This window comes from Dysidea avara, chromosome 6 (genome assembly GCF_963678975.1).
Source record: "Dysidea avara chromosome 6, odDysAvar1.4, whole genome shotgun sequence".
NCBI classification, from domain to species: domain Eukaryota; kingdom Metazoa; phylum Porifera; class Demospongiae; order Dictyoceratida; family Dysideidae; genus Dysidea; species Dysidea avara.
In genome coordinates this window covers 18184299-18210859 of record NC_089277.1, presented here as the reverse complement: position 1 = coordinate 18210859, position 26561 = coordinate 18184299, and the positions used below count along the sequence as shown (strand labels likewise).

The window sequence follows — 26561 nt, the reverse complement described above, 5'->3', positions numbered from 1 at the left end:
TTTATAAATACTACAAAAATACAAATTACGTCTAAGTGCAGTAATAATCTATTTATTCCACAATCTTGTGAAGATTCTGTACTGGAACAAACACTCCATGTTTCGGTTTGCTGTAACCAGAAATATCAGCATACATATGAACAGTAAAGTAGCTTCTATACTATAAGAGTCTGGTTGTTAAGCACACACACATACATATTTATTAACAGCACATACTCATTTCTCATACTTAATCATGGATGATAAGCACATGTGGATAAACATGAAGCTCCAACATGAGGTGCAGCTATACAAGAGAAGAAATGCTAGAGGTTTGTCAGTGACATGAAATTTCATGAGGGACGAAACACTCTTCTACAGTATGCTCCACACTTGGAATTTGCATACAAACTAGACTACAAATATTGATACCAGTGGTGAATGGTGACTGCAAATCTCACCACCCCAAGAGAGTGAATCCATAATACTCGTGACTAAGTGCTTGACAGATCCATGCTAAACACCTAAGCTGTAAAAAAAAAATGTGTGGCTTTGCAGTATTAAATTGATTGACATTAACATTATTGCATGCCATTTCTTGTCTGCCACCTTAAATTTGATTTCACAACCTTTTCGCCCAGGGTTTTGAAGGCCACACCCTTTTTACAGCTTAGCTGCTTTTGCATGAATTGTACTTCAAATATTCCAAAGCCAGCCAAAAGGACTTGTAATTTCTTCTGATCTACAGGCACAATAATGATTAAAGAAAGACAAGGTACAATAGTATTATATTGCAGATTTTACTTGGTCTAACAACACAAGTACATACATAGTTACAAAATGACACACCTCATTATCACAACTTTAACATCAAATGCATATAGAATAGCATATTGTAATAAGTATTGGTTGTCAGTATAGCTATGAAGTCCATCTCAGAGCATTTACTACTAGGGACCCGTCGATTTCGCCAGCAAAATTTTTGGCATAATGGGTGGGTAAAAGCAATGAGCAAAATGCTGGCATAATAGGTGCAATTTTTGTGAAGTGGACATAAAAATTGCACAAAAGATCGAGATACTCTAATAGAACAGTCAGACTCGCTAAAATATTGACAATGCGCATAGCTAATTGTTACTGGAACAACAAGTGACAATCGAGATACCCTAATAAAACAGTCACACATGTTAAGCAATATTAGCTAGCTTCTTGCTTTACATGTTAGAAGTAATTGCTGATCGAGATACTCTAATAGAACAGTCACTTTAAGGCAAAACTGTAGCTTTGCAATTGGAAATATTCAATTAACAAAGATCAGTGCTGAGCAAAATTTATAATTCTTGAGCAAAATATGGAGCATAATAGGTGAAAAATAAAAGAATTGCTGGAAAGAAAAATAGGTGGAAAAAAAAGTAAAATAGACTGGTCCCTATTTACTACAACCCTTGAGTCCAATAGTGGTACTGCCTGTATACCATCATGCTGACTCACAGAAATCCAATGGCTGTCTGCTTTATGCACAATAAGGAGCTCCTGACAGACATTATTAGCGGAGTTGGTTTCCCTGGCTAGCTAGTTTTCTTGGCCTCACCCACTACACTGTTTGAAACTCCTGAATAAATGATAGCAATTTCAGGCCTGTAGCCCCCAGATAGAAGGAGCTATACGGATTTCAATGGGCATGCATTCAAAGCCACTTAACTGATTTAAGTAACTTTTCAGCAACAAAAGGTTATAAGGTTCTTTAGTATACAGAACTGCTGCACTATAATTATGAACAACTACCACAACTCATAATAGTATTGTAGATTTTTATTTTTTTATGCTTTTGTAATACCCTAATACAGTGTATTTTCTTTTCAAGGACTTTTAATAGAACACATGGAATGTTCTAGAAAAATCTAAATTTTCTACTGGTAGATCTATCAGACAATTGAGTTGCGCATTTGCGTTCATACTGGCTTTTGTAAAGTGTGAAGAAAAATTAGGCTCCTGGAAAAAAACTTACTTTGAGGACTTGTATGTATTTCACAAACACATAAGGTGAATTTGGATGTGAAGTGCCAAAGGTGGCAGGCAGCTATAATACAAAAATCGTATGCTCTGAAGAAGGGTCCATGAAGCTATGCATGTGTGAAAATGTGTTTTCTTTTTCCTGGCAATATGCCCACAGTGTGGCTCATCAGCTTTCTTAGCGATATATACATATTAATTATATTTTGCAAACTTTTGTTAGGCAGATGCACCAGACTCTACAGTATAACAACTAAACGCTTCAGATACGATGGATGGTTACTTACCATGTAAAATAACGTACACCTTTAACTTCACCATCTGAGCTACCACCTACAAGAATATACCCATACAATCAGGTTAACATATGAAACTAGCACACATACTTGGAAGATCCATCTCTATTCCAACAAAGCCTGTCTTTGAGCCAATTGTACCATTTACAACTCTCACGGTGCCACATTCATCACCACTAGATCCTCCAACCACTACCCTCTGCCCTTTACTAACTGAAGTGACTGGTTCACACCAAACTGGTGTCTTTTCCCCACTTGTGCTAGTAGTAGCCTGCTTGATGATTGACTTACTAGATCGTTTAGTAGGCTTCTTGACTGAACTGGGAGGTGGAGTATGACTAGAAGATGCAGTTGGAATTTTCCTTGGTCCCTGTGGTCCTTTAGGTAGTTTAGATGGAAATTGATAGTTCTGGTTTGTTGGAGCTGGTACAATGTGTGAAGCCTTTTCTATGTCAGAATAGCTAGTAGCAGAATATTGAGACACTTCAGATGTAACAGAATGATCAGATAAAGAAGCAAGAACATCTCCAGTTGGGGATGATGGGTCATCAGTGCTGAACTGCCTAGTGTAATTACCAAAAGCAGGTTGAGATGCTTTAGCACTAGCCATCTGAGCAATGATAACGTTCAATTTGGTAACTTCTTCCTGTAACACATTCCTCCCTTGACGATAGCGAGCTGCTTTGCTGGCCAATTCTCCCCCACCACCATCTTGTGTACGGAGCTGCTCCTGCAGTTGTTGTACCTGGGCCCTAGCATCATCTCTTTCACCCTTGTATTTGGTCATCTTATCTGTGATAGCATCTAACATAGCTTGATCTGTGGCCTTGTCCAGCTGCTCAGTCAATGCCATATTATTCTCTTTAAATAACTGTAACTCCTTTTGTGCTCTTTCTAGTGCAGTTCCTAATTCTTGATTGTCTCGTGTTAACTGTTTGTTCTCCTCCATAGCTTTCTGATATTTAGTAGGTTGGGTGGCCATTTCCCTTAGTTGGGCATTCTCCATGTGTAACTTTTCCTTCTCTTCCCTCATGGCAGCTACCTCATTATCTAGTTGAGCTGAAGTGTTAGCTTGATCATCCATTTGTTTTTGTAACTTTACTAGGTTTTGCTTTAGGTCATTTATAGTACTTTCTAATTCTTTGTTCTTCATCACAGCAATTGTTTAAAAATCTTTTTCCTCAGTGTATTTAGTCTGCAAAACTTCCAGTTCTTTAAGCAGATTTTCTTGCATTACTTGCACTTTCTGAAGGTCAGAATTTTTTTGTTTCAACTCTAAGCTTAAATCATCTTTCTCCTTCTGGGCTACAAAGGATTCATTTATAAAATCTATGGTGGTTTTCTTTGTACCTATGAACCCTTTCAAGCTTTTACATAATTCAAAAGCACAAGGACGACCCTTACTTTCACATAAGCATTGTAATATAAATGGATGAAAAGGATTGTTCTTCTCCAATTGCTTGATGTGATGCTTTCTCCGGTCTGTTTCAGACTCAAGATGGACTAAGCCATCCACTTCAGGAAATTTACCTGTCGCTACTTGTAACATAACTACTCCAAAAGAAAAAAATGTCAGTTTTGGGAGATATTTGCGGAGGACTTTGTCCTGTGACTTCTGGAGGCATATACACCTGAGTACCAAAGCTGGCAATTGATCCAGCCTGTAATTCCGATGATTTTATATGCTTGGCCAATCCCAAATCACTGATTTTTGCAACCATATAATTAGTAAGCAGTACATTATTGCTGGATAGATCTCTATGTATGATAGTATTTTTGTGTCCATGAAGGAAACTAAGACCAACAGCTACATCATGTAAGATGCCAACTTGTATATCAAACGGCAAAACACTATGTTTTTCAAGCAGACTAGTAAGGTCAGTGTACAACTGTTCCATTACTATGTAAGGAGTGTTAGTGGTGGGATCTGATACAAACCCTATCAGCTGGACTATATTTGGATGGCGTATTTGTTGTAGTAGCTGAATTTCTCTCCCAAGTTGTTTCCATGTTTCAGTTTGATGTTTTGGAAAGATGATAGGATGAAATACCTTAACAACACAAGGGAGACCCAGCCATTCAGCTTTGTATACTGTAGCAAATGAACCCCTACCAAGTTCTTCATTAAAGTTTACATCAACTCCTTCAAGCATTTCATCCTTTTGTAGCAGCTTTGCAACATTTCTGTGATCTATACATATTGAGAAAAGACATGTAATATTTGTTCTGTATACAGAGTGATGAACATAATAATCTGGTAAGTAATGATGTACATATTTATTCATACAAATATTTCATTTTAATGCACTTCTAACAACTTTCAATTCCTGATGTTCTTTGCAGAAGCTGTTATTGACATTATCTTGACACTTAAGCCATAAGTTCTATTAGTTGTAAGCTTGGGTTTACATATTGCCAACTATTGCAGCCTTGGACATCAAAATCTAAATAGGACACTCAGCATTTTATTTAGGACCCAAAATATATATATTCAAGCTCTGAACTTAATACCGATGAACATTGCATGTGTTTAAAACATTTTGTACTCACGCTGCATAAGGATCACAACAGTAAATCAATTAAACAAGGGAGGTAATCTAGATCTGCAGCTATACTACTGGACATTTAGTCATACACAGAGCTAGACTGTCAAAAATATAGCCATGACTGAAGTGTAGGGATTAAATATCAACACTAATGTAGCTGCAGGTGTAGATGATCTCCCTTGTTCCATTGGTTATTTCTATGATCCCTACTCAAATGTAAAAATTCTAATATTTTCTTATGCCTCTTTGGTTACTATTTGTAATAGCATAATTCAATACCCATTAACCAGCACATACTGCAGCAAAGAATGGTGCCAGGCACATTATAAGAATTAATTGTGCAATTGAATGTGCACCCCGGCGATCAAGCAATATGTCTCATGACCACTCCACTTAATTTTCAGCTACGTATGTTCCACTCATTGTACAGTGCTACTAGCAAGAATGGAACAAGAAGCACCTCTGCCAGTCACTATGGAAATTATGAGCAATTCCCATTATAGCCAGGACAAAAGCATTATCACCATGATGCATTAGCACAATTCAACACCTTCACAGTAGTGATATACTGTATATACCTACCAGCATTTTATACAGCTAAACTGAAATTGTTGATTTGCATACTGACAAGTTACAGTGCTTTGTCTTCAGGTTCACCAGCAACCTAATCTATGATACTGTGTCATTTTTATCTAACTGCAGAGGCTCTTTGAACTACTACCCTTTTCCAGCATTGACCTACTGCTTCTCCTGAACCCCTGTACACAGATCTTTGGTATAGCTAGCTAGCACCTTTCCAAATGGTAGGAAAGTATCACCACAATACCCAACAGTATGACCATCCTGTTGATGCAACAAGCAAGACATGGGTGTAGTACGTATCCTGCCAAAACTGGAGATGCTGCTCATATTGTACTGACTAGATAACATGCACTCTATCACAATACAATTTTCAGCTAATGTATCACAACATTAAAAACTATGTCATGATATGTCATAATTCATGCAAAAACAGTCTAGTTGTATTATGGGTGAAAAACGTGGTGAAATCAAAGGTGGCAGCCATGAAACAGCTACAATGATAAACAAGTTGATGTTGTGTTACTTCTAAAAACCAGGTGCCATGCAGCTAGCTAACTCATCTGGAATTAACCAATAGGTTTTTGGTTGTGCAATAATACATAATTACTTTATTGTAATTCTTGGATTTTGTAATTCATGGAAATTTTCATAATTCTTCAAGTACATTGCTATGCACTGCTAAGGAAGTGCTTGTTAAACAACTGCTTTTAACAATATACTATGTACAGAAGTATCTTCTACACTGTTCTATAGTTTGACTATTGTGTTTTTTCCCACAAATTCTCTTGACAAAGCCAGAGCTGCTCTTCATTTTCGTTCTGTAACAAAACATTTGGTCCGGGTGCATAATCGGTCTGGTCAGACCAAATGTCTTGCATAAATGGTCCAGGCAGACCAAATGTGACTACAAAAGTGGTCCTACCGAAACGAAAATAGTCCGGGTCAGAATCTAATTGTAACTCGCTGCTCCATGCATAACAGTAAAAACAAACTAGTGAAGGTCACTACTAATTTCTGCCACAATATTCACTATTTTTGTGCAGTGACGTTCACTACTTGTGTAGTGATGTTCACTACTTTTCTAGTGACCTTCACTATACTCTTTTGTAGTGACCCTCACTACATAGTAGTGAACACTACAAAATTAGTAGTGAACGTCACTAAACAAAAATAGTGAGTATTGTGGCAAACATTAGTAGTGACCTTCACTAGTTTGTTTTTACATCTATGGTGTCTTTCCAGGTGCAAACATGATAGCTATTTTGTGCAAAATTCTCTCACAGACTGCTCAGCTATTGTATTAATCTTTCAAACCACAGGAAATCAGCCAGTATTCAGAGTTTTTGCTCAGTACCATCTTAGCTAGTTGTATTGACTTTGCTTTTATTTAATTGTTGACTTAATAAACTAGCTAGTGGCAAGTGTAGCTGTAGCTAGTGAGAGTGCACCATAGACAACGTGGACCTCGACATGGACCATGCTGACAGAGACCAACCATTGAACTGTGACAAAGGAATGAACAGTGATGATGGCAATTCACTAGCTAGAGGATGTCTATCAATATGTTACCAATAACAAGTACAGGAACAGGGGCGGATCCAGAGTTTGGAAAGAGGGGGTGCATACTGCAGAAAAGTTGAAGAGCAAAAAAAAGGTCACAGCAATAATGGCTCATGAACACTATGACTGCTATATTAGAGTGACGGACTGCTCTATTAGAGTATCTCAATCTTGTATGTAATTTTTTAAGGAATATCATCTAGCCCAGCGCCAAGATCCACCACTGCAGGGATGGGATGGCCTTACTAATAGTCAAAAGCGTGTCACAAGAAAGAAAGTAAAAACCTTACATTTTTGATGGCCAGGTGAGATGATGTTCAATATACTATAGGTGCATTTCTTCAAGCAGGGAATCACTGGGTATTATTACAGGGTGTATGTAATAGTTGTAACACACCCCATTCGGTTTGTATCTGATTTGTAAACACTCCACTCTCGGGCCGCAAACATGACACCCGAGGGCCGCAGGCCCGAGGATGGAGTGTTTACAAATCAGATACAAACCGAATGGGTATGTTCTAACTGATTTGTGGTATGGGGTGTGTGCAGATCAAAGGTGCCCATTTGTAACGCGGAAGGAGCATGAACACAAGGCTAATATTGGCTACCGCTGAGCACTGTGTACAAGGAACGATTTTACTCATTAATTACTGTCTTGATAGTTAATTCATTGTTAGCTAGTTTATTCATTGGTAGCACGTTTGTTATGCACCAGTGCGAGGTGCCATCATCGATGCCAATCACTCCAGCCATTGTGCAGCTTCCGAATCATTTAGACGGGTGTAACTGAAGTGTCTGATATTCATTGTTGAGTGGTGCAGTGCTATAATAGTCTTGGTTAGCTTAGTTTCCCACAGCTGGCCAAAGGCCAGCTGTGGACATGCGCCTGGTTTACTGAAATTGTTTTCGTAAAAGTGTGTGTGTATGTGTGTTTGTACCTATCTATGTTTGTCTGTATGCACCCACGTGAGCAAAATCGTTAAATGGTAAAAGCAACTTTTACATAAGAAATAAAAGCAAAATGAAGGCTGTGCTAAACTTCCGCACAGGTAAACTTTGCTCTGAGGTGGTTTCTTTTTGGCAGTCTAAAATACGAGTGTGGTGACTCTCCTCAGACTTTGTGAATTACCTTCCCTTCGGGTTCTACAGGCGTTTAACAATTAAGAAACAACAGTGCTAGCTTTGTAGACTACCAGAAATAGCCTATCCCTTCGAGTTGGGAAGGGGGCATATCCCCTACGTAGCGAACTGTCAATGCACCAACAGTCCGGGAATATAAGGTCCACCCGGACCATTTATATTGACATATTTGGTCCGGCGGACCACTTGTGCTTGCATAATTGGTCCACTGTGACCAGTTATGCCAGTGCAAAACTGGTCCGGGCTGAACAATAATGGTTCATGTTCGCATACATTGAAGGCATATACGAGGCGCGCTCTCTACTATCTATGTTATAATCATTCCAGCGTAACTATAGTGATCAAAAATTATCCAAGCCTTTGCTGTTTAACAATGTTAGGAATCAATATTTTATTCCTTGTTTCCCATCACCGCCCACATCAAGTTTTTAAATTTCCGCATCAAATTTTAATTATTTGATTATAGATCACGTGAATGCACTATTCATGACAGAGGGATGTTAAAATAAATGCATTAGCTGTGCATATAAAGAGTATAAGAAAGGGATTTGAGACCCTTTACTCTGTTCAGCAGGGTGCATGGGTACACAGTCTTTGCACCTTTCAAGATCGAAATACTCTAATAGAGCAGTCAAATACTACAACAAGAGTCAACTGTATAATTTATAATCAATAATCACCTCCTGCCTGCATCAGTTTTTGCCCTACTAGGTGATGGGAAACGGGCAATATAATAATGATATAAAATTAAAACTCTTTAGCAGAACTGCTCAGAGTTTCTTGAGTTTGTTTACATATTTTAAGTGGTACCACCATTCACAGTTATCACATTTAATCCAACCATTTTCTGTATCTTGCATTCCATAAGCATGACAAAAATTAGCCAGTGATTCTGAAGCATTAAGAAGCTCAATAGTCATATCATTACGAAGCTTTGAGATATCACTCATTGTGCACATGGTTGATAATAGCTACCTTTATATAATACACTCTACAAACTTCATGACATATACTCCACAGGAGCCCTCAAACTCTGCTAGCAATGCTCCATTGACACCACATTCCATTTACAATTAGTCTTTTCCCAGCTTCCTTGTGCATGCATGCTGAATATTTCCAAAGTTTCCCCTAATTGGCACTTCATCACGTTCTTGTCTCCTTTTGGATCTAAATAAATTATAGTGGAAGTCCTTGTATTTATACACTAGCATTGGTACCTGCCCTACGTGCAGGACCATTCACATTTTTACATTAGCAAGCCTAATAATGTGAACATGGGGTTAACTAAACAGCAGAATTGCATGTAAGCTAACCAATAATTACTAAGACATGTGCAACGTATGTGGTGCTATCCTATCATGCAGGCACTGTAAAATTGTGGTCAACAGTATTTACAGCAGTTATAGCTATTATGCTGCAAGCAAAGGTTTGAGGAAAATTAACTTAATACACAGGTACACACTTCATCACATCACAAAGAATTGAAGTTACAAAGAGAAGGCACTTACTCTAATAGAACACACAGGAGAATCACACAGACAAACATGCAGGCACCCAATTGGCTTGTCCACGTCTGCCCTATACCTATCAAATGTGCCGCTGTATACGTTTTCCAACAGTCTACATGCTGTGAGCAAGCTATGAACAAAAAGGTAAGCAATATGCTGTGAGCATGCTATAAGCAAAAAAGTTAAGAACTATGCACCAAAAAGGTAGACAATATAAAAAAAAGCTATGAACTGTGGTTGGATTCAAACCCACAGCCTACATTGCCAATAACCACAACAACTTCAGGGAGGTGCTATACCAGCTGAGCTGTTTGTCCTGTGGTTAGCAATGGAATGCAGCTGAAGTTTTCTCTACATCATGGCCTTCAACGTGCTGTAGTGAAGGAACGACTGTACGTGTAGGACCATTTCACATTTTCACATTAACCATAATAACTGAGGTCTATAAACAGCAATAAACAAACAAACAACAACAATAAACAAACAAACAAACAATAACATGAATCAATGCATTATGAATGAAGCACTAAAGATCATGTCCTAAAGTATCATGCATGGTGATATTATGAACCTTATTAAGGTAGAATTTTTGGACTATTAGTTCCAACACCAAAACATAGACGGAATAAATACAGTCAGTATTAATTTTGTGTATGTGTTATGCATGCACATTTTATTAAAAATCGTGAAATTCAACCTACTATGTTGGCATAATGCTGCTAGCCTATTATGCTCAAAATTATGCCAGACTGGCATAATTGATGCAAACCTAGCTACAAATGATTGCATTCTTATTTAGAATGACTAATTTATAAATCCATTGCTTCAGTGATAACTTTCCTTCGTAAGATTTTAACACCAAAGGATAAATTTACTCTTCTGTTATCTATTTTTTGCATAACCATAGCTCCACTAATATTATTTGTCATAAAGGATGAAAGGAAAATTTTACTTTTTTAAGCCAACATTTATTGATTCCTTATTTCCTGTCACTTGTCCACATATCACTTTACCCTACTGGATTAGAATGATTAATGTAACTAAATTATCTAGAAATATGAAATATTATATTCTAATAGAGCAACTCTAATGTATCGCTCAGTTATTCTACTACAGCAACCACAATTGCATGTATGGGGCATTTTTTATCAAACGGTACGGTTGTACCGTTTAAGTAGGGATCCAGGTGAAATTTTCGCATGTCACCTAAACTTCTGCCTTTAAAAATCATCCTAGAGATATCTTACAAGATGAAAATCAACTTTACGGAATAGTACTAGTCCATATAATACATAAAACAGCATTAAATTTAAAACACTTAATGGTGGCCGGATACAGAACTTGAAAAAAATCGCCAAAACTTGAATTTTAGAGGTGGGGTCTATTCTACGGAACGGAATGATGGACTAAACTATGGAACGGAATGCTTTCTCAAATTGAAGCTTGCAGCTTACCATTGCTGTACAAGTTATCGGTGGCACTTCCAGCAGGTAATCAAACGTACCCCAAGAAAGATAAAACGAATTTAAGGATCGATTGTGGGTTCTTGTTGGTTGTCATTAGTAACGAAGTAGAGTTCTACTAATTGTGGGAATAGCTGACTCAATGTGTTCATCTTCGGATGTATCAAGTAAGGAACTTAATGCATGACTTGTTTTTACTAGTATGTGAGTTGTTTTTGCTTACTTTGACTTCAGAATGTACAGTCTGGGGCCCAGCCTTTCTAATCGGCATAAATCAGTATGTAACTACACTACAAAGGAAACAAGTATGGTGACAAGCTTAGTCTAAGCAGAATCTAAAGGAATTTTGTGCAGTGTGTGAGGAGCAAACATTCAGATACCTCAAGGCTATATTGTGTGAACATTAATGATTCATCAACAGAGTAGTGGACTGATGCCAGATATTTCAGCCTGAGTAGTGAGTTGAATCCAGGATGGGGCCTAGTTTACAGAATGGAATGCTTTCTGAATCAAAACGTGCAGCTTGGCTAGCCACTATCATTGCTGAAATTGTATTTTATCAGTGGAACCTCCAGGAAAATGGAATAGGATAATAATAAAATATTAATAGCTGTCTCATGCAGTGATTGTTCTACTGCCTGATATATCAAGCATGCAGGTCTCTTCAATTCATTTATTGCATGACCAAGGCAAGTTTTGTTACTACAATACAGTAGCTGATTGGATGTCAGTTGCTTCTGGTGATCTTGACAAGATAAATAGTTTAGAAGACCACTCAATTTCTTCAGTTTCAGAGCATAATATCCACAGAGAAATTAACTAGAAAGTTACTGGTGACAGGAAAAGTCTAGGTGATCATGACTTTATTCAGTCTAATAAACAGAATAATATATATGGTTGATTGAGTGAGGTATCACTTGCAGAATGTTCAGACAACCAGCGATGAGATGCATGCATGCATGGATTCATTGAATTTTTGTTACAGTTGGAGACATTAAATATCCAAAAGCAAACTGACTGTATAATATTAATTCACTTGCTTTATATTTTCTCAATTTTGAGCCTGTATACAAATAATTAAATTTTTCTCAGTCCTAGAATAAGATGGGAGAAAAATTTATCTTTGTTTACCTATACCGTACAACTTCAAAGGAAATGAAGAATAAAATTAGTAAAACCACAACAAGGTGAATTACAGATTTAAATACTAAATATGAATTAGAGCCTTTAGATAATTATTGTTCCAAAGCAAAATTGTAGATGGAAAAAACAAGGACTGGTGAGATCTTGGTTATTTAATGACAGCGGTTGGAGATTAAAAGGGTAGTAACTTCTTGTTCTTGAATGTTGCAAAGTGGATGTACAAATCAAAATGGGATATCAATTTCATTATGAAAAATTTGTATACTTAAATAATCTAGCATTACTGTATTCATTTGTCCTCCACTTAAATATGCTACAACAGTGTCGGTACATTGGCAGTCTACCTTGAAATCTCAACTCTAGAGTAGATCCAACACAGAGCAGCCCACACTGTAACAAATACATGTGATCCCACTGTAATTTCATGGACCATGCAGCTGGACTGGGAATCACTTGAAAATAGATGAACAAATTTAACCTCTTTTGTTTGAAGTGAAGCATGTGAAATGTTATACTTAAGAAATCCTAGGATTCTTAGGTGGTATGTAATTAATGTGAGTGTTCCATTTCTGGTCTGACTAGATACATTGAAATTACACACACATCTTAGTCCAAATCACATTTGCCTGGTGGCTATGGGCATGGTTTCACATGCATAGCTAGGCTTATAATTGAGATTTGGAGTTTTGGCATTTGGCCTGATTCAAGGCTAGCAGTCAGACACATCCGGCTTGAATTTGTGCAACAGAAAAAATCAGTTCACTATTGAATACAGCATTAGTCCACTACACTGGCTGTTAATAACTCCACGCATACAATTCAGTGATGTTCGCAGAATATAGCCCCTTTGTGATCTGCCAAAATATTTGCTCCTCTCACACTGCACAAAATTCTTCAAGTTTTAATTCAGCTGGCTCTTTCCTGTTACCAGTGTCTCCCTGCTTGCTTTATTTGTACACTGACATATGACTTAAAAAGCCGGCTCAGACTGTTTTCTAAAGTCAAAATGAGCAAACCAGCTCACATAAAGTGCCCTTCTTGGTATATCCGTAGATGAACCAAGGATGAACATCACTGATACAGCTCATCCCACAATTAATACTTCGTTACTAATGACAACCAACAAGAACCCACAATCGATCCTTTAATTCTTTTTATCTTATGTTTAATCTTGGGGTTATTGCACATCACTGACTGATGTGATTTCCTTATATGAGCACACTAAACCATAATTTTGGGCACTACGCGTCAAAAGCACAATTCCAAACAGATTGATATACATAACAAACCAGTGGAGACTCTCTTTTAAACATGTTACTATAATATTAGTACACAAGCCATCGTACTCTCCTACCATACTATACTGCAGATAACATTTAGTACACATTTAGTCATGCATATCTGCACTGTATGTTACTGTGTATGTATACATGTGCGTGCGGGTGTGTGTGTGTGTGTGTGTGTGTGTGTGTGTGTGTGTGTGTGTGTGTGCATGCGGGTGTGTGTGTGTGTGTGTGTGCGTGCGTGCGGGTGTGTGTATGCGTGCGTGCGTGTGTGTGTGCATGCATGCATGTTGTAAAACTTTCAAACAGTAGTACAATGCATACATCACATCTACAGAAACATGAATTACATCAAAGTGCAGTTATTATCTACTTCTTCCACTTCCACAATCTTGTGAAGATTCTTTACTGGAACAAACACTGCATGTTTCGGTTTGCTATAACCAGAAATATCAGCATATATATGAACAGTAAAGTAGCTTTTATACTATAGAGTCTGGTTGTTAAGCACACACATACGTATATGTCATGTACCTATTTATTAAGCAAATACTCATTTCTCATATTTAATCATGGATGATAAGCACATGTGGATAAACATGAAGCTCCAACATGAGGTGCAGCTATACAAGAGAAGAAATGCTGGAGGTATGTCAATGGTATGAAATTTCATGTGGGACATGGTCAATAATAATGTGCCTTAAATGAAACGCTCTTCTGCAGTATGCTCCACACTTGGAATTTGCATAGAAACTAGACTCCAAATATTGATACCAGTGGTAAATGGTGACTGCAAATCTCACCACCCCAAGAGAGTGAATTCATAATACTTGTGACTAAGTGCTTGACAGGTCCATGCTAAACAGCTAAGATGTACAAAAAGGGCATGGCTTTGCACTATTAAATTGATCAAGACACACGGTAGTGTGTCGTGCGGCCCAAGAAGCTGGCGTGCAACATCCGTGAGTACATTGACAGGAAGAAAGAAAACAAAATTTTTGCACCTCCGTAGCTCTGTGCTGCCTTAATGAAACAAGATGATTTTTGCTGTGGAACAAGATGATTTTTGCTGTGGACACTCCCTTCAACTTCAGTACTCCACATTCCATATTTGAGCGAAATCATGTCAAGCGTTCCCGAGATATGCGACTTCAAAAATTGGCTTAGTTTCTTCATTTTTCTTCTTCTTCATCTTCTTATTTTTCTTCCTGTTTTCGCACACTTACAAAAACCGCTATAAAACGTGAACGCAATATCCGATTGCCTTGAAATGTGGTACACAGAAGGGGGATATAAAGGCACATCTCCGTACTAAATTTGGCTGGAATACGATAAACAGGCAAACAGTTATTAGCGATTATTTACGAAAAATAACACTGCTATGTTGTCACGCCTACAAGATAAACCGCTTACGGGAAGAAGCTGAAAATTGGTGGGTGAATAGGTTAACTATTGAACCTCAAACCTGTTGTGGTTTGAAAGAAATTGAGCTAAAAACCAGGAAGATACAATGAAAAAACCAACAATTATGCAATTGAGATTAACTAATAGAAAAATGACTACTTTCCATGCCCACCAGAAAAACCGCTTGGGGTAATGCTTTGAAATTCGCTGTACAGATGGAGTAATTATCTTAGAAAGGGTCTTCAATGGTGTAGAAGAATCAGACTTAAAGCCACGGAGTTACAACACGAAATTAAACTTGGTGTAGCAAGTGCGAGATCGAGATACTCTAATAGAGCAGTCACCCTGAAAAGAATTCAAAAGATCAGCTAGAAACTAGTAACCTGTATAGAGATAATCTACAACAATTCACCCTGTAGAGATATCAGCTAGAAGAAGTTACCTTTTAGGGAGTTCAACTACGTAGTTTTGCTAGAAGAAGTCACCTTGTAGAGAGTTCAGCTACAAAGAAACTACCATGTAGAGAGTTCAGCTACAAACAAATTGCCCTGTAGAGGGACCAGCTAGAAGAAATTACCCTGTACAGATTTCAGCTACATAGAAACCATCATGTAGAGAGTTCAGCTGCAAACAAATCACCTGTAGAGAGTTCAGCTACAAACAAATTACCCTGTAGAAAGATCAGCTAGAAGAAGTCACCTTGTAGAGAGTTCAGCTACTAACTAGTGACCCTGTAGAGACATCAGCTAGAAGAAGTTACCTTGTAGAGAGTTAAGCTACAAACAAATCATCCTGTAGAGAGATCAGCTAGAAGAAGTTACCTTGTAGATAGTTCAGTTACAAACAGTTCACCCTGTAGAGAGATCAGCTAGAAAGACTCACCTTGTAGAGCGTTCAGTTGTAAAGAAACCATGCACCATGTAGAGTTCTGCAATAAATATATGTATTATATATATATATATATATATACAAGTACACGAAAAAATTTGGAATTTTCAACTAGAGTAGGGCCCATAGCACATCGATAAAAAGTACTGAAACAAGTTGGAGTAGTCCATGATATTAAATCACTGTAAAACAATAAGAAGCGTTATATCCCTACTGTGGTCAAGTTTCGTGTACTTGTTTGTTAACTTTTTTTGTAAATAATTTTATTACGGCTGGTGAACCCACGCATACCGCATCTGAAAAGGCACCGCGCGCCCCAGCTATATCAATTATCGTCTGAAAAGTGAAGTATCCATGTTGTCAGCTATGTTCAATCCGTTACACAGCATTTCAAATCAAGAACTGTTCGAAAAGCACCTCTACAATCCACACATACCAAAAGAAAGAAATCATGCCACGCGTCCCAATCATATGTCTGAAAAGTGAAGTATCCATTATGCTTTGCTGTAGGCTGTGTTCAATCCCTTACACAGCAGTACGAATCAAGAACTGTTTGAAAAGCACCTCTGCAATCAATATAGCCATGATGAAAAATATGGACGATTTCTATTTCGAAGGGAAGCTATCACGTGCTCGCGCCAAATCGACACCTTTCCCTGTCAGCAAAGATGAATGGGACACAAAGGAGGACACTGGTGAGTCCATGAAGAATGTATTGTACATACTGCAGTATGCCAAAAGGCACCTGTCGGGCCGATTGTCTGGCGTAGCCGACCTGCGTGCGTAACGCGAGGGTCTGGTGACAGCCGCATTCAGTACCTGTGCCAGCCTTACGAAAAACTGGTGCGTCCAATCAGATCGCTTAGTGACCAATTAACAACATTCTATGACGTTATTCCAATTTGGCCACAGATTATGGCGAGCTTCTCATGTCTTTTCCACAACCAGCACAAATGTAAGGGTTTGTAGAGGAAATAGACGTCATTCAAGTGCAAGTACAGTAGCTGTCGCGCTCTGTTACCGGAAATTGTCCCAAGTGTTTTGCACGTATTTTCAAATTTAATTGCATTCCATCTGCACAGGTAATGAATGCGGCTGTCACCAGACCCTCGCGCTACGCGCGGGTCGGCTACGCCAGACTATTGGGCTGAAGCGACGTCGAACAGTGAAAAAATCAAGCCCATAGCCTTAGCCGTTATCGAGTTGCGCTTGTCTGAAGGCATCAGTCAGTCAGTTACTTGAATAAAAAAATTTAAAATTCCGTAGCAACTTGTTGAAAGCGTTTCGGGTCGATCTGAAAGCTTGTTTGGGCTTAGTTTTACCTCACCAATACTGCCTCATTGTTGTAAGAGAAAATTGAGGCTGGTTTTTGGGTGATATTATTTCGTGGGCCACGCCTACTCCCTTGTGGTCCCTAAGTTAAAAAAGCCCCAAAGCTGGCCTATGTATACAAATACAAAAAGAAGTGAAATCTAATCCAAAACAGCCAAGCTGTAAATAAAGAGTGCGGCCCTCAAAAAGGCTATGGTGAAAAAGATGTGAAATCCAAGGTGGCGGCCAAGAAATGGCTGTGATGGTAGGTTAATGGTAAAAATTTTAATAACAGCAATTCAGGTGAATTTTGTGCCAAGACCAAGCGGCATCAAATTCACCTGAATTGTTGTTATTAAAATTTTTAGCATTAACCTACCATCACAGCCATTTCTTGGCCGCCACCTTGGATTTCACATCTTTTTTCACCATAGCCTTTTTGAGGGCCGCACTCTTTATTTACAGCTTGGCTGTTTTGGATTAGATCGACATTAACATTATTGTATGCCATTTCTTGTCTGCCACCTTAGATTTGATTTCACAACCTTTTCGCCCAGGGTTTTGAAGGCCACACCCTTTTTACAGCTTAGCTGCTTTTGCATGAATTTCACTTCATTTTGTACTTTAAATATTCCAAAGCCAGCCAAAAGGACTTGTAATTTCTTCTGATCTACAGGCACAATAATGATTAAAGAAAGACAAGCTACAATAGTATTATATTGCAGATTTTATTTGTTCTAACAACACAAGTGCATAGTTACAAAATGACACACCTCATTATCACAACTTTAACATCAAATGCATATAGAATAGCATATTGTAATAAGTATTGGTTGTCAGTATAGCTATGAAGTGCATCTCAGAGCATTCACTACAACCCTTGGGTCCAATAGTGGTACTGCCTGTATACCATCATGCTGACTCACAGACATCCAATGGCTGTCTGCTTTATGCACAATAAGAAGCTCCTGACAGACTTTACTAGTGGAGTTGGTTTCCCTGGCTAGCTAGTTTTCTTGGCCTCACTCACTACACTGTTTGAAACTCCTGAATAAATGACAGTAATTTCAGCCCTGTAGCCCCCAGATCGAAGGTGCTATGAACGGATTTCAATGGGCATGCATTCAAAGCCACTTAACTGATTTAAGTAACTTTTCGGCAACAAAGGGTTATAAGGTTCTTTAGTATACAGAACTGCTGCACTATAATTATGAACAACTACATGATAATATTGTAGATTTTTATTTGACTATTATTATGTTTTTGTAATACCCTAATACAGTGCACATTCTTTTCAAGGACTTCTAATAGAACACACATGGAATATTGTAGAAAAATCTAAATTTTCTACTGGTAGATCTATGAAACAATTGAGTTGCGCATTTGAGCTTTATACTGGTTTTTGAGTGTGCAAAAAGAAGAAAATTAGGCTCCTGGAAAACAAGCCTTACTTTGAGGACTTGTATTTCACAAACACATACAGTAATTTTGTTTAAAGTTGGATGTGAAGTGCCAAAGGTGGCAGGCAGCTACAATGCAAAATTCGTATGCTCCGAAGAAGGGTCCATGAAGCTATGCATGTGTGAAAATGCATTTTCTTTCTTCCTGGCAATATGCCCACGGTGTGGCTCATCAGCTTTCTTAGCGATATATACGTATTAATTATATTTTGCAAACTTTTATTAGGCAGATGCACCAGATTCTACAGTATAACAACTAAACGTTTCAGATACGATGGATGGTTACTTACCATGTAAAATGACGTACACCTTTAACTTCACCATCTGAGACACCACCTACAAGAATATACCCATACAATCAGGTTAACATATGAAACTAGCACACATACTTGGAAGATCCATCTCTATTCCAACAAAGCCTGTCTTTGAGCCGATTGTAACATTTACAACTCTCACAGTGCCACATTCATCGCCACCAGATTGTCCAATCACTACCCTCTGCCCTTTACTAACTGAAGTGACTGGTTCACACCAAACTGGTGTCTTTTTCCCACTTGTGCTAGTAGTAGCCTGCTTGATGATTGCCTTACTAGATCGTTTAGTAGGCTTCTTGACTAAACTGGGAGATGGAGTATGATTAGTTTCTTCACTGGTTAAGATTTTATCAGTAGACACTTGGGACTGCAGTTTAGATATGGTCTCCTTCTGTCGCATGTTCTCATCCTCAAGTAATGTCTTAAAGTGCTCCATGCTTTGCATCTGTCTCTTAGCACTATCCCTTTCTTGAGTGATCTGTTGTGGTTGCTGCTGCAGAGAAGATACTTCTGAACTTTTAGCCCCAGATCTGGCAGTTAGCTGCAGTTGTCTTAGTTGCTCATTTAACATTTTCTTCTCCTGTTCTGTGGAGTTTACTTGTTGTTGTAGACGGTACTGTGAAGTCTTTAGTCCAGTCACTTGCTGTTGCAGTGACAAGTTCTCTGCCTCAATTGAGGAAATCTTCATTGTCACTTCCTGGTGGGTAGCTTGATAGGAAGTCTGTTGCATTTGTAGCGTCTGTACGGTGGTGTTTAACTTGGCATTCTCAACTCTGAGGGTATCTGTCTCTTGGGTATTAGTTTCTGTGGCTGCTCCAGACTCTTGCACTTCACGCAATCGTTGCAATTCTGCAGCTAAACAATAGTTCTTCTGCTCAAGCATCTGCTTCTCTCTTTCATCATTTTCAGCCTACACACAACAGAACAAATGCCTTACAATGGAAAAATGTGTAAGTATGAACAGTGTCCAATATACAAATATATGTAACTGGATCTGTGAAAACCCGACATAATGGTGCAAGCCTAAATTTTCGCTATAGGCTATTGATTGCAATGGGTAAAATATTTGCATAAATGAAAAAAAATCGTAAAATTTTTTAAATGTTTTGTTCTTTGTGAAGAAAGGGAGTAATGATTTTAAAATGGATATCACCTTATTCGCCTACTCAAGAGGAGTTTGAAATCTTTGTTTCATCGCAGTAGCCTAAAGGACATGTGAGTTATGGGCATTTGTTTACGTCATGTCGAAGCAAGCATATGCGATCGATTTTTCTTCACTGATTTCGTCTCTGTATGTAGTGAAGAAAGGTGGTAGGAGAAAAAACCTACCACGTCATGGACTCCCCTATTCATGGCGAACACGATGGTACAAGTTGCAACTCTGTAATGCATTGCGTTTGTAAGTTACAGTCATTTTTGTAAGCACCTGTAATTTACTTTCCCAATACTTGCTGTACAAATTGATCTTTCTGTTGCTGCTACTTTGTAGGGCTGTAATTCCAAAAGTTGTTGGCATACAAGGCTGAAACTTGGCCAGAGCATACACTCGGCTAAGTAGATTATAAATATTCAATAACAAAGCCATTATGTCGGGTTTTCACAGATCCGGTCACATAAATGTATGTAACTATGTAAACATATATGTAAACCAATGCATGAACATGAATTATGCATGGGTACGGACGGACCCGTATATGTCAAATGTACAAATACTATATGACAGTATAGCTATCATTTACATACCAGTATTTTTAGCCTGGCACTTTCTTTTTTCAAAGTAGCAACCTCCTCATCATTGGCCATGGCACCTCCTCCTCCTTGCTGCTGTAACTTGGCAGTGAGTGACTTCAAATCTTCTGACAAGTTGAAATTTTGTTCATGTAGTTTAGCATTCTCTTCAGTCAGTTGCATGGACTTTGTCATGGCCGCCCTACTCTCCTCTAGCAAGTCAGTTTGCTTCTGGTGCGCATCTTCAAGGCTTGAAGCGACTTGCTTGTAACGAATATCATTCTCTTGCATCTGACTCTGAAGTTGAGCAATCACAGCCTTGTTATGCTCAATTTCCTTTTTAGAATCTTCAAGGGCCTCTCCTTGTTGCATTCTGCAAATTTCTTCCAAGTTAGCAACTTGTAGTTTAAGCTTGTTATTTCTCCACTCCAGTTTTAGGATCTGTTGTTGATGGTGTCTCTCTAATTCATCCTGTCCAGCAGTTGACTCCTTCATCATGCGATCAGCACTCTCCAGTTCAGCTATCTTCATGTTTAGCTTGCGTATCTCTTCAACCATAGCAGCCTACAGGGTATAGAAAAAACAAAGCAATTACACCTGTACGTACATGCTAATGAACTCACTTCATTACTGCCACCAGTAGAGCTAGGTATATTCTTAAGCTGATCTTCAAGACGCCATATCCGATTAGTCAACTGTGCAATTGCACGATCCATATTTCGTTTGATTTCACTTTTCTCTTGCTCTTTACTGTGTAGCTGTACTTCTAGTTCCTTTATTTTGGCTTGCGTTGCTATGTCTTCTACTCCCTGCAGATCAATACCAGGCTTTTGAGCTGCTCCTATATTACGTTCCTTCCCCATAAATGCCATCACATTAGCTCCACTATAAGCATCAGAAGAACTCTGGCCAACATCTTGATGAGAAGCAGCAACTACAATGTAACAACACCTCGTATGTGTAGTACTGGTTTCGTAATCCTCACTATCAAGACAGTACTTAAAAGGGTTCCCCTAAAGTGACGCATGTCGCTAAAAATGCTGCATATATTTACAGGAAAAAGAGAACGTGATATTCACGCATACGTATGTAGCTCCATGCTCCCTTCTCGAATTTGAATCATTTTTGTATGTACTGCAAAAATTCCCTCCATCTTCAGCACCCACATACCAAGATAGCCTATACCTTGTTTTCTACAGAGCTATATCATTGAGGCTCAGCAAGAGATGTAGTTGGGTGTTCTGATCATTAAAGGGGGGCATGGCAGTGGTAGATCTAGAAATGTTCAGAGAGGGTTTCAGGTTTAGGCAACAGGAAGGAGCACTATGCATGGGTTTTTTTTTATCCATCTTTGCAATGCCATACAGATGACTCACTGGAACTTTTGAAAAGTAAATTACAATGCATAGGTGTAATGGCTTAGAGCAAGCAGCGTAATTATAATAGTTGATACATTCTAGCTTTGCGACTGATCATGCAGGCACTGAGGCAGGCAGACCAAAGTATAGGTTTTGATGAATTTTTAAATTCTATATCTGGGTGCCTGTAATAGTATTTGATAAATGGAATAAGACTATTCTGTGAAGATTATCCATGCGAGCTGTATAAACATGGTGCGGCCTTCAAAAGCCTGGGTGAAAAAAATGTGAAATCAAAGGTGGTAGCCAAGAAATGGTTGCAATGATGTTGATGAAATAAATTTTAATAATGCACCAACATGAAGCCTTATTAAAATTGATTTTGTAGCCATTTCATGGCCGCCACCTTTGATTTCACAACTTTTTTTACCCAGGCTTTTGACACATTATTGTTCTTCTTTTCTACAGATACAACGATGATGATATAGTGCTCTGCCAATACAGGAAATACCTACATGTATATGCCAATCCGATACTAAAGCCAAAGGAACTATCCGGCTATGCAACAACCATTTTTAGCTAATACTGATATAATTGCTCTTTAATTTTGTGCTTGAGAATACGATTTCCATGCAGTTGCTGTCACAAGTTTTGCTAGCATAGCACTTAAAGTGATGATTATGATAATGACAATTGTGACCGGATCTGCAAGAATCCCATACATTAGCGCAAGCCTAATTGTACAGTATAATGCAATAAATGCAATGGGTGAAATATTTACAAAATCGAAAAAAAAAAACTCCGTAAATTTTTTAAGCATTTGTTACACAGTGAAGGAAAGTGGTAATGGCAAATATCTTGGTACCATTGTGATCCCCAAAGCAAGGGAAGTTTGAAACTCTTTGTTTCGTATCCGTGCTCTCAAGGAGAAGAAAGATATGAGCATTAGTCTGCCTTGTGTTGGACAAGCAGTTTACTATCATTTTTTTCGCCTTAGCCCTGGTCATAGGAAAGGCCTGGAAGGTAAAATTTACCCAGCAATGGATTTGCTTGTTCATGGGGAATCAGATGGTATAAATTTCGTCTTGGTAGAGGACTGCATTTGTAAGTTATGACCATTTAATTAAGCACCTGTAGTTTATTTTCCGTATTGTCACTGTACAAATCGATTTTCCCATTATTGCCACTTTGTAGCACTGTATCTTTGAAATTTCAAGGCTTCTAGAGTTGAAACTTTGGTTGACCATTCCATTGGCTAACTAGATGTAATAAAATGGAATTTGTAAAATGCACTAACATATGGGGTTCTTTCAGATGTGGTCACAATTGGTGCGAGCAGGTCTTAATCGTAGTATACTACCCACCGATTGGTACCAAAATGGCTATAAAGTTGGCTTCGATTCAATGGAATATTACAGAAGTTACAATAGTGTTGTACTGCAGAGTTTTATTTGATTACTATTGTGTTACTCTAATAGAGTGCACCTTTTTTCAGGATTTCTAATAGAGTATACACAGAATGTTCTAGATTTTCCATTGGTAGATCTTTGAAATTTTACTACTGAGTAGATTTTATGAAGAAAATTCATTTATAGAAATTAAGTGAAGTGAACAACCATGATAGCAGCAGCTCAGTGGTTTAGGATTTGGGTGCTCAGTACGGAGGTCCCTAGTTCGAACAATGGTAATTTTCAACCCCCCCCCCCTTTTTTTTCCTTGTGGTGACTGTTCTATTAGAGTATCTCAACCCCAGGATTTAATTTTTGCCTTGTAACTCTATAGCTGTCAATACAATTCTTAAAAGGTTTGAGCTACATATGATGATCAACCTATACGCGCAGACTGATTTTTAAGTTATTCCCATAAGCAGTTTACCTGTAGGCATGACAACAAGTCAGCCTTTTTAATGCAAATAATCATCCATATCTCTGACTATTTATCAGGTTTGCACCAAACTTGGTACATGATTTTGTTGCAATACATTCTTAAAGTTCACCAAAGTTCAAGACAATCGAACTGCACACTGAAATTTTGTAATGGTTGTGCGAAAAGAATAATCTGAGCCTCCCAAGCCCCCTAAACAAAGAAAAAAAAACAAAGAAATTAAGCTTCACTTTGAGGGCTCATATTTCACAATTGCATTTGTACATGCCACCCAGCTTAATCTACTGCGTAGCTGAGTAGCAAGATCTAATACAGCAGTCACAACAATAGTGTATATTATAGAGCTATGCTCTAACAAAAAAAGTTAACCAGTGCAATAAAAATCATTAATTTAGTAGTGAAACAAGACATGATAGTAGCTATGAGGGAAAATCCCTACTTGGCATTGCAGTAATGTGGGAAATTCCCTACTTTGGCATTTAAAAGATGGCGAAAAACATGCCAATTTACAGATTTTCCACATTGCTACAATGCCAAGTAGGATTTTCGTTTACACGTAGCTGCCATCATCTCTTATTTAACTACTTTACATTGCTTGAACCCTACAGTATTCTATTAATATTTTTTAGGTATCACTTTATGGATGTAGGATCAGCTTTTTACTCAATATTAAAGACAAGCACATTTCTATCCATACTAAGTTACTCACTAATATGAAGCATATATATTTAAAAAGAAGTAAAATCCATGCAAAAACAGCCAAACTGTTTATGATGTTAACGTTAAAATTTATTAGCATTAACATTGTTGCAGCCATTTCTTGGCCGCCACTTTTGATTTCACAGCTTTTTTTCACCCAGGCTTTTAAAGGCTGCACCATTTTTTCACAGCTTGGCTGTTTTGTGTGGATTTCACTTCTTTTGACATACATAGAATGTTCTAGAACAATCTAGTACTTCTATTGGTAGATATTATTATGAAATAATAAACGTTTCTTTACTAGTAGAATTTTCATTTTAAAAGAATTAAGTGAGATGATCAGTCAAGACAGCAGTGGTTCAGTGGTTAATGATGCAGGTGTTAGGTATGGAAGTCCCTGGTTTGAGCTCAGGTAAGCTTTCTTGACATTTTTTGTCCACCTTTTTTACCTCACAGTGACTGTGCTCTACTAACGTATCTCGATCCCACGATTTACACTTGTTTGGTTTATAACTTTGTAGCTTTGTTATTCAAACTAGCATTGGGTGATTAATCAATTAAATCGATAATCTAGATATGTTTCACTAATCTAGAAATTAGTCACTAATCCATTTTACATCTTGTCAAGTAGCAAACATTAATTTCGTTGCAATAAACAGGACAATAGTGAAGATCCCACCCTTAATAGATTTGGTCTTGTGAAAGTTTCTTTGCATGGTCATAGAAAGGGCTTAGCATTCTAAGAATTTGAGCTTGTCGGCAAACAAAACTACCATCATGAATGATAGAGACCTTTAGCTTGCTGAATGCCTTGTTGCAGAGAGGTACATTGTATACTTCAGTAAACCAGATATCGAGATTTAATCGAAAATCGAGATTATTATTAAAACAGTAATCTAGATTATCAGAAAGGCAATATTGTTCAACACTAGTTCAAACTATCAAAAGGCACTGCTACGATGATCAGCCTATCTACACACCAATTTTCAAGTTATTCCTATACTTGGTTTATCTCATAACTGTGACAGAAGTTTGATCTTTTTTCATGAATAAATGCTCATAACTCCTTGGATATTCATCAGATTCATAGCAAACGTGGTATGTGAATTCACCTTTATACACTCTTCATTTATGCCAAAGATTGAGGCAATCGAATTACACATTTACGTTTTATAGCAATTTTTACAAAGTGTGCAAAAATAAATCAAAGCCCCCATACGGCATAAGAAGAAAAACAATTAAATCAAATTTTTGAACACCCATATCTCGCAAATGGCTGTTGTGAATTTAATCAAATTTGCTGTGTGGCCTACCCTACCCGGCAGACAGCTATAATACAAAAATGGTGTGCTTTAGAGAAGGGGCCATGGAGCTATGCACGAGTGAATAAGCTGTTTTCTTTCTTCCTGTCAATATACTCACGGTGTGGAGCACCAGGCCACACAACACACTACCATATGTCTTGATACAATAGTGGACTACAAAAAGGGAAATTAAAAGTAGCCATGACTATCGGTTGTATTGGCAATTTTTAAATCAAAGAGTTAACCACAAAAAATGAAATGGTATATCTCATACATTAAAAAAATTGTTAATTTAAAAATGATGTAGGGAACTATGCAATAAAAAGTAGTGAAACAAGATATGAATGATGGTATTACAGCATAGCTCAGTAGGAAAGTCCCTACTTTGGCACATTAGCTATAATTTTGCTCAATGCCAAAGTAGGGACTTTCCCACCGAGCTATGCTATAATACCATCATTCATCTCTTGTTCCACTACTTCTTATTGCATAGATCCCTACATCATTTTTAAAATACCAATTTTTAAAAAATACTAGTTTGTTTAGTTTTGTTGTAGCGCAGCTAGTTACAGTGTAACTTGTGAGCTAGCTATTAAGTTCCTGTACAGCTTATTAAAGTACGTACTGTGCTAAAATTGGAAGCACATAGGTCCATAGTAGCATGCATAACTTACCTTTGATCGTAGTAGCAGTGGTGT

At 37.9% G+C, this 26561-nt stretch overlaps 2 protein-coding genes and 1 pseudogene across 2 annotated transcripts in view; all 3 read right to left on the bottom strand.

Annotated features, from left to right (window-relative positions):
- Positions 1-3484, bottom strand: LOC136257610 (fibrinogen- and Ig-binding protein-like). The gene is made up of 3 exons (XM_066050859.1): positions 2379-3484; positions 2280-2325; positions 1-110 (listed from the first exon to the last, which is right to left on the bottom strand). The coding sequence occupies exons 1-3, from the start codon at positions 3439-3441 to the stop codon at positions 53-55; spliced, it is 1167 nt and encodes a 388-aa protein (XP_065906931.1). The 5' UTR covers positions 3442-3484; the 3' UTR covers positions 1-52.
- Positions 3454-13934, bottom strand: LOC136257612 (uncharacterized; annotated as a pseudogene).
- Positions 13813-26561, bottom strand: part of LOC136257604 (serine/threonine-protein kinase TAO3-like) — a 31002-nt gene continuing 18253 nt past the window's right edge. Inside the window, exons 3-7 of the mRNA XM_066050848.1 lie at positions 21242-21552; positions 20634-21182; positions 18966-19800; positions 18867-18912; positions 13813-13950 (exon numbers count right to left, since the gene is read on the bottom strand). Of these exons, the coding sequence (XP_065906920.1) occupies positions 13860-13950; positions 18867-18912; positions 18966-19800; positions 20634-21182; positions 21242-21552 (1832 nt within the window). The 3' untranslated portion in view covers positions 13813-13859. The remainder of the gene's footprint in view (positions 13951-18866; positions 18913-18965; positions 19801-20633; positions 21183-21241; positions 21553-26561) is intronic.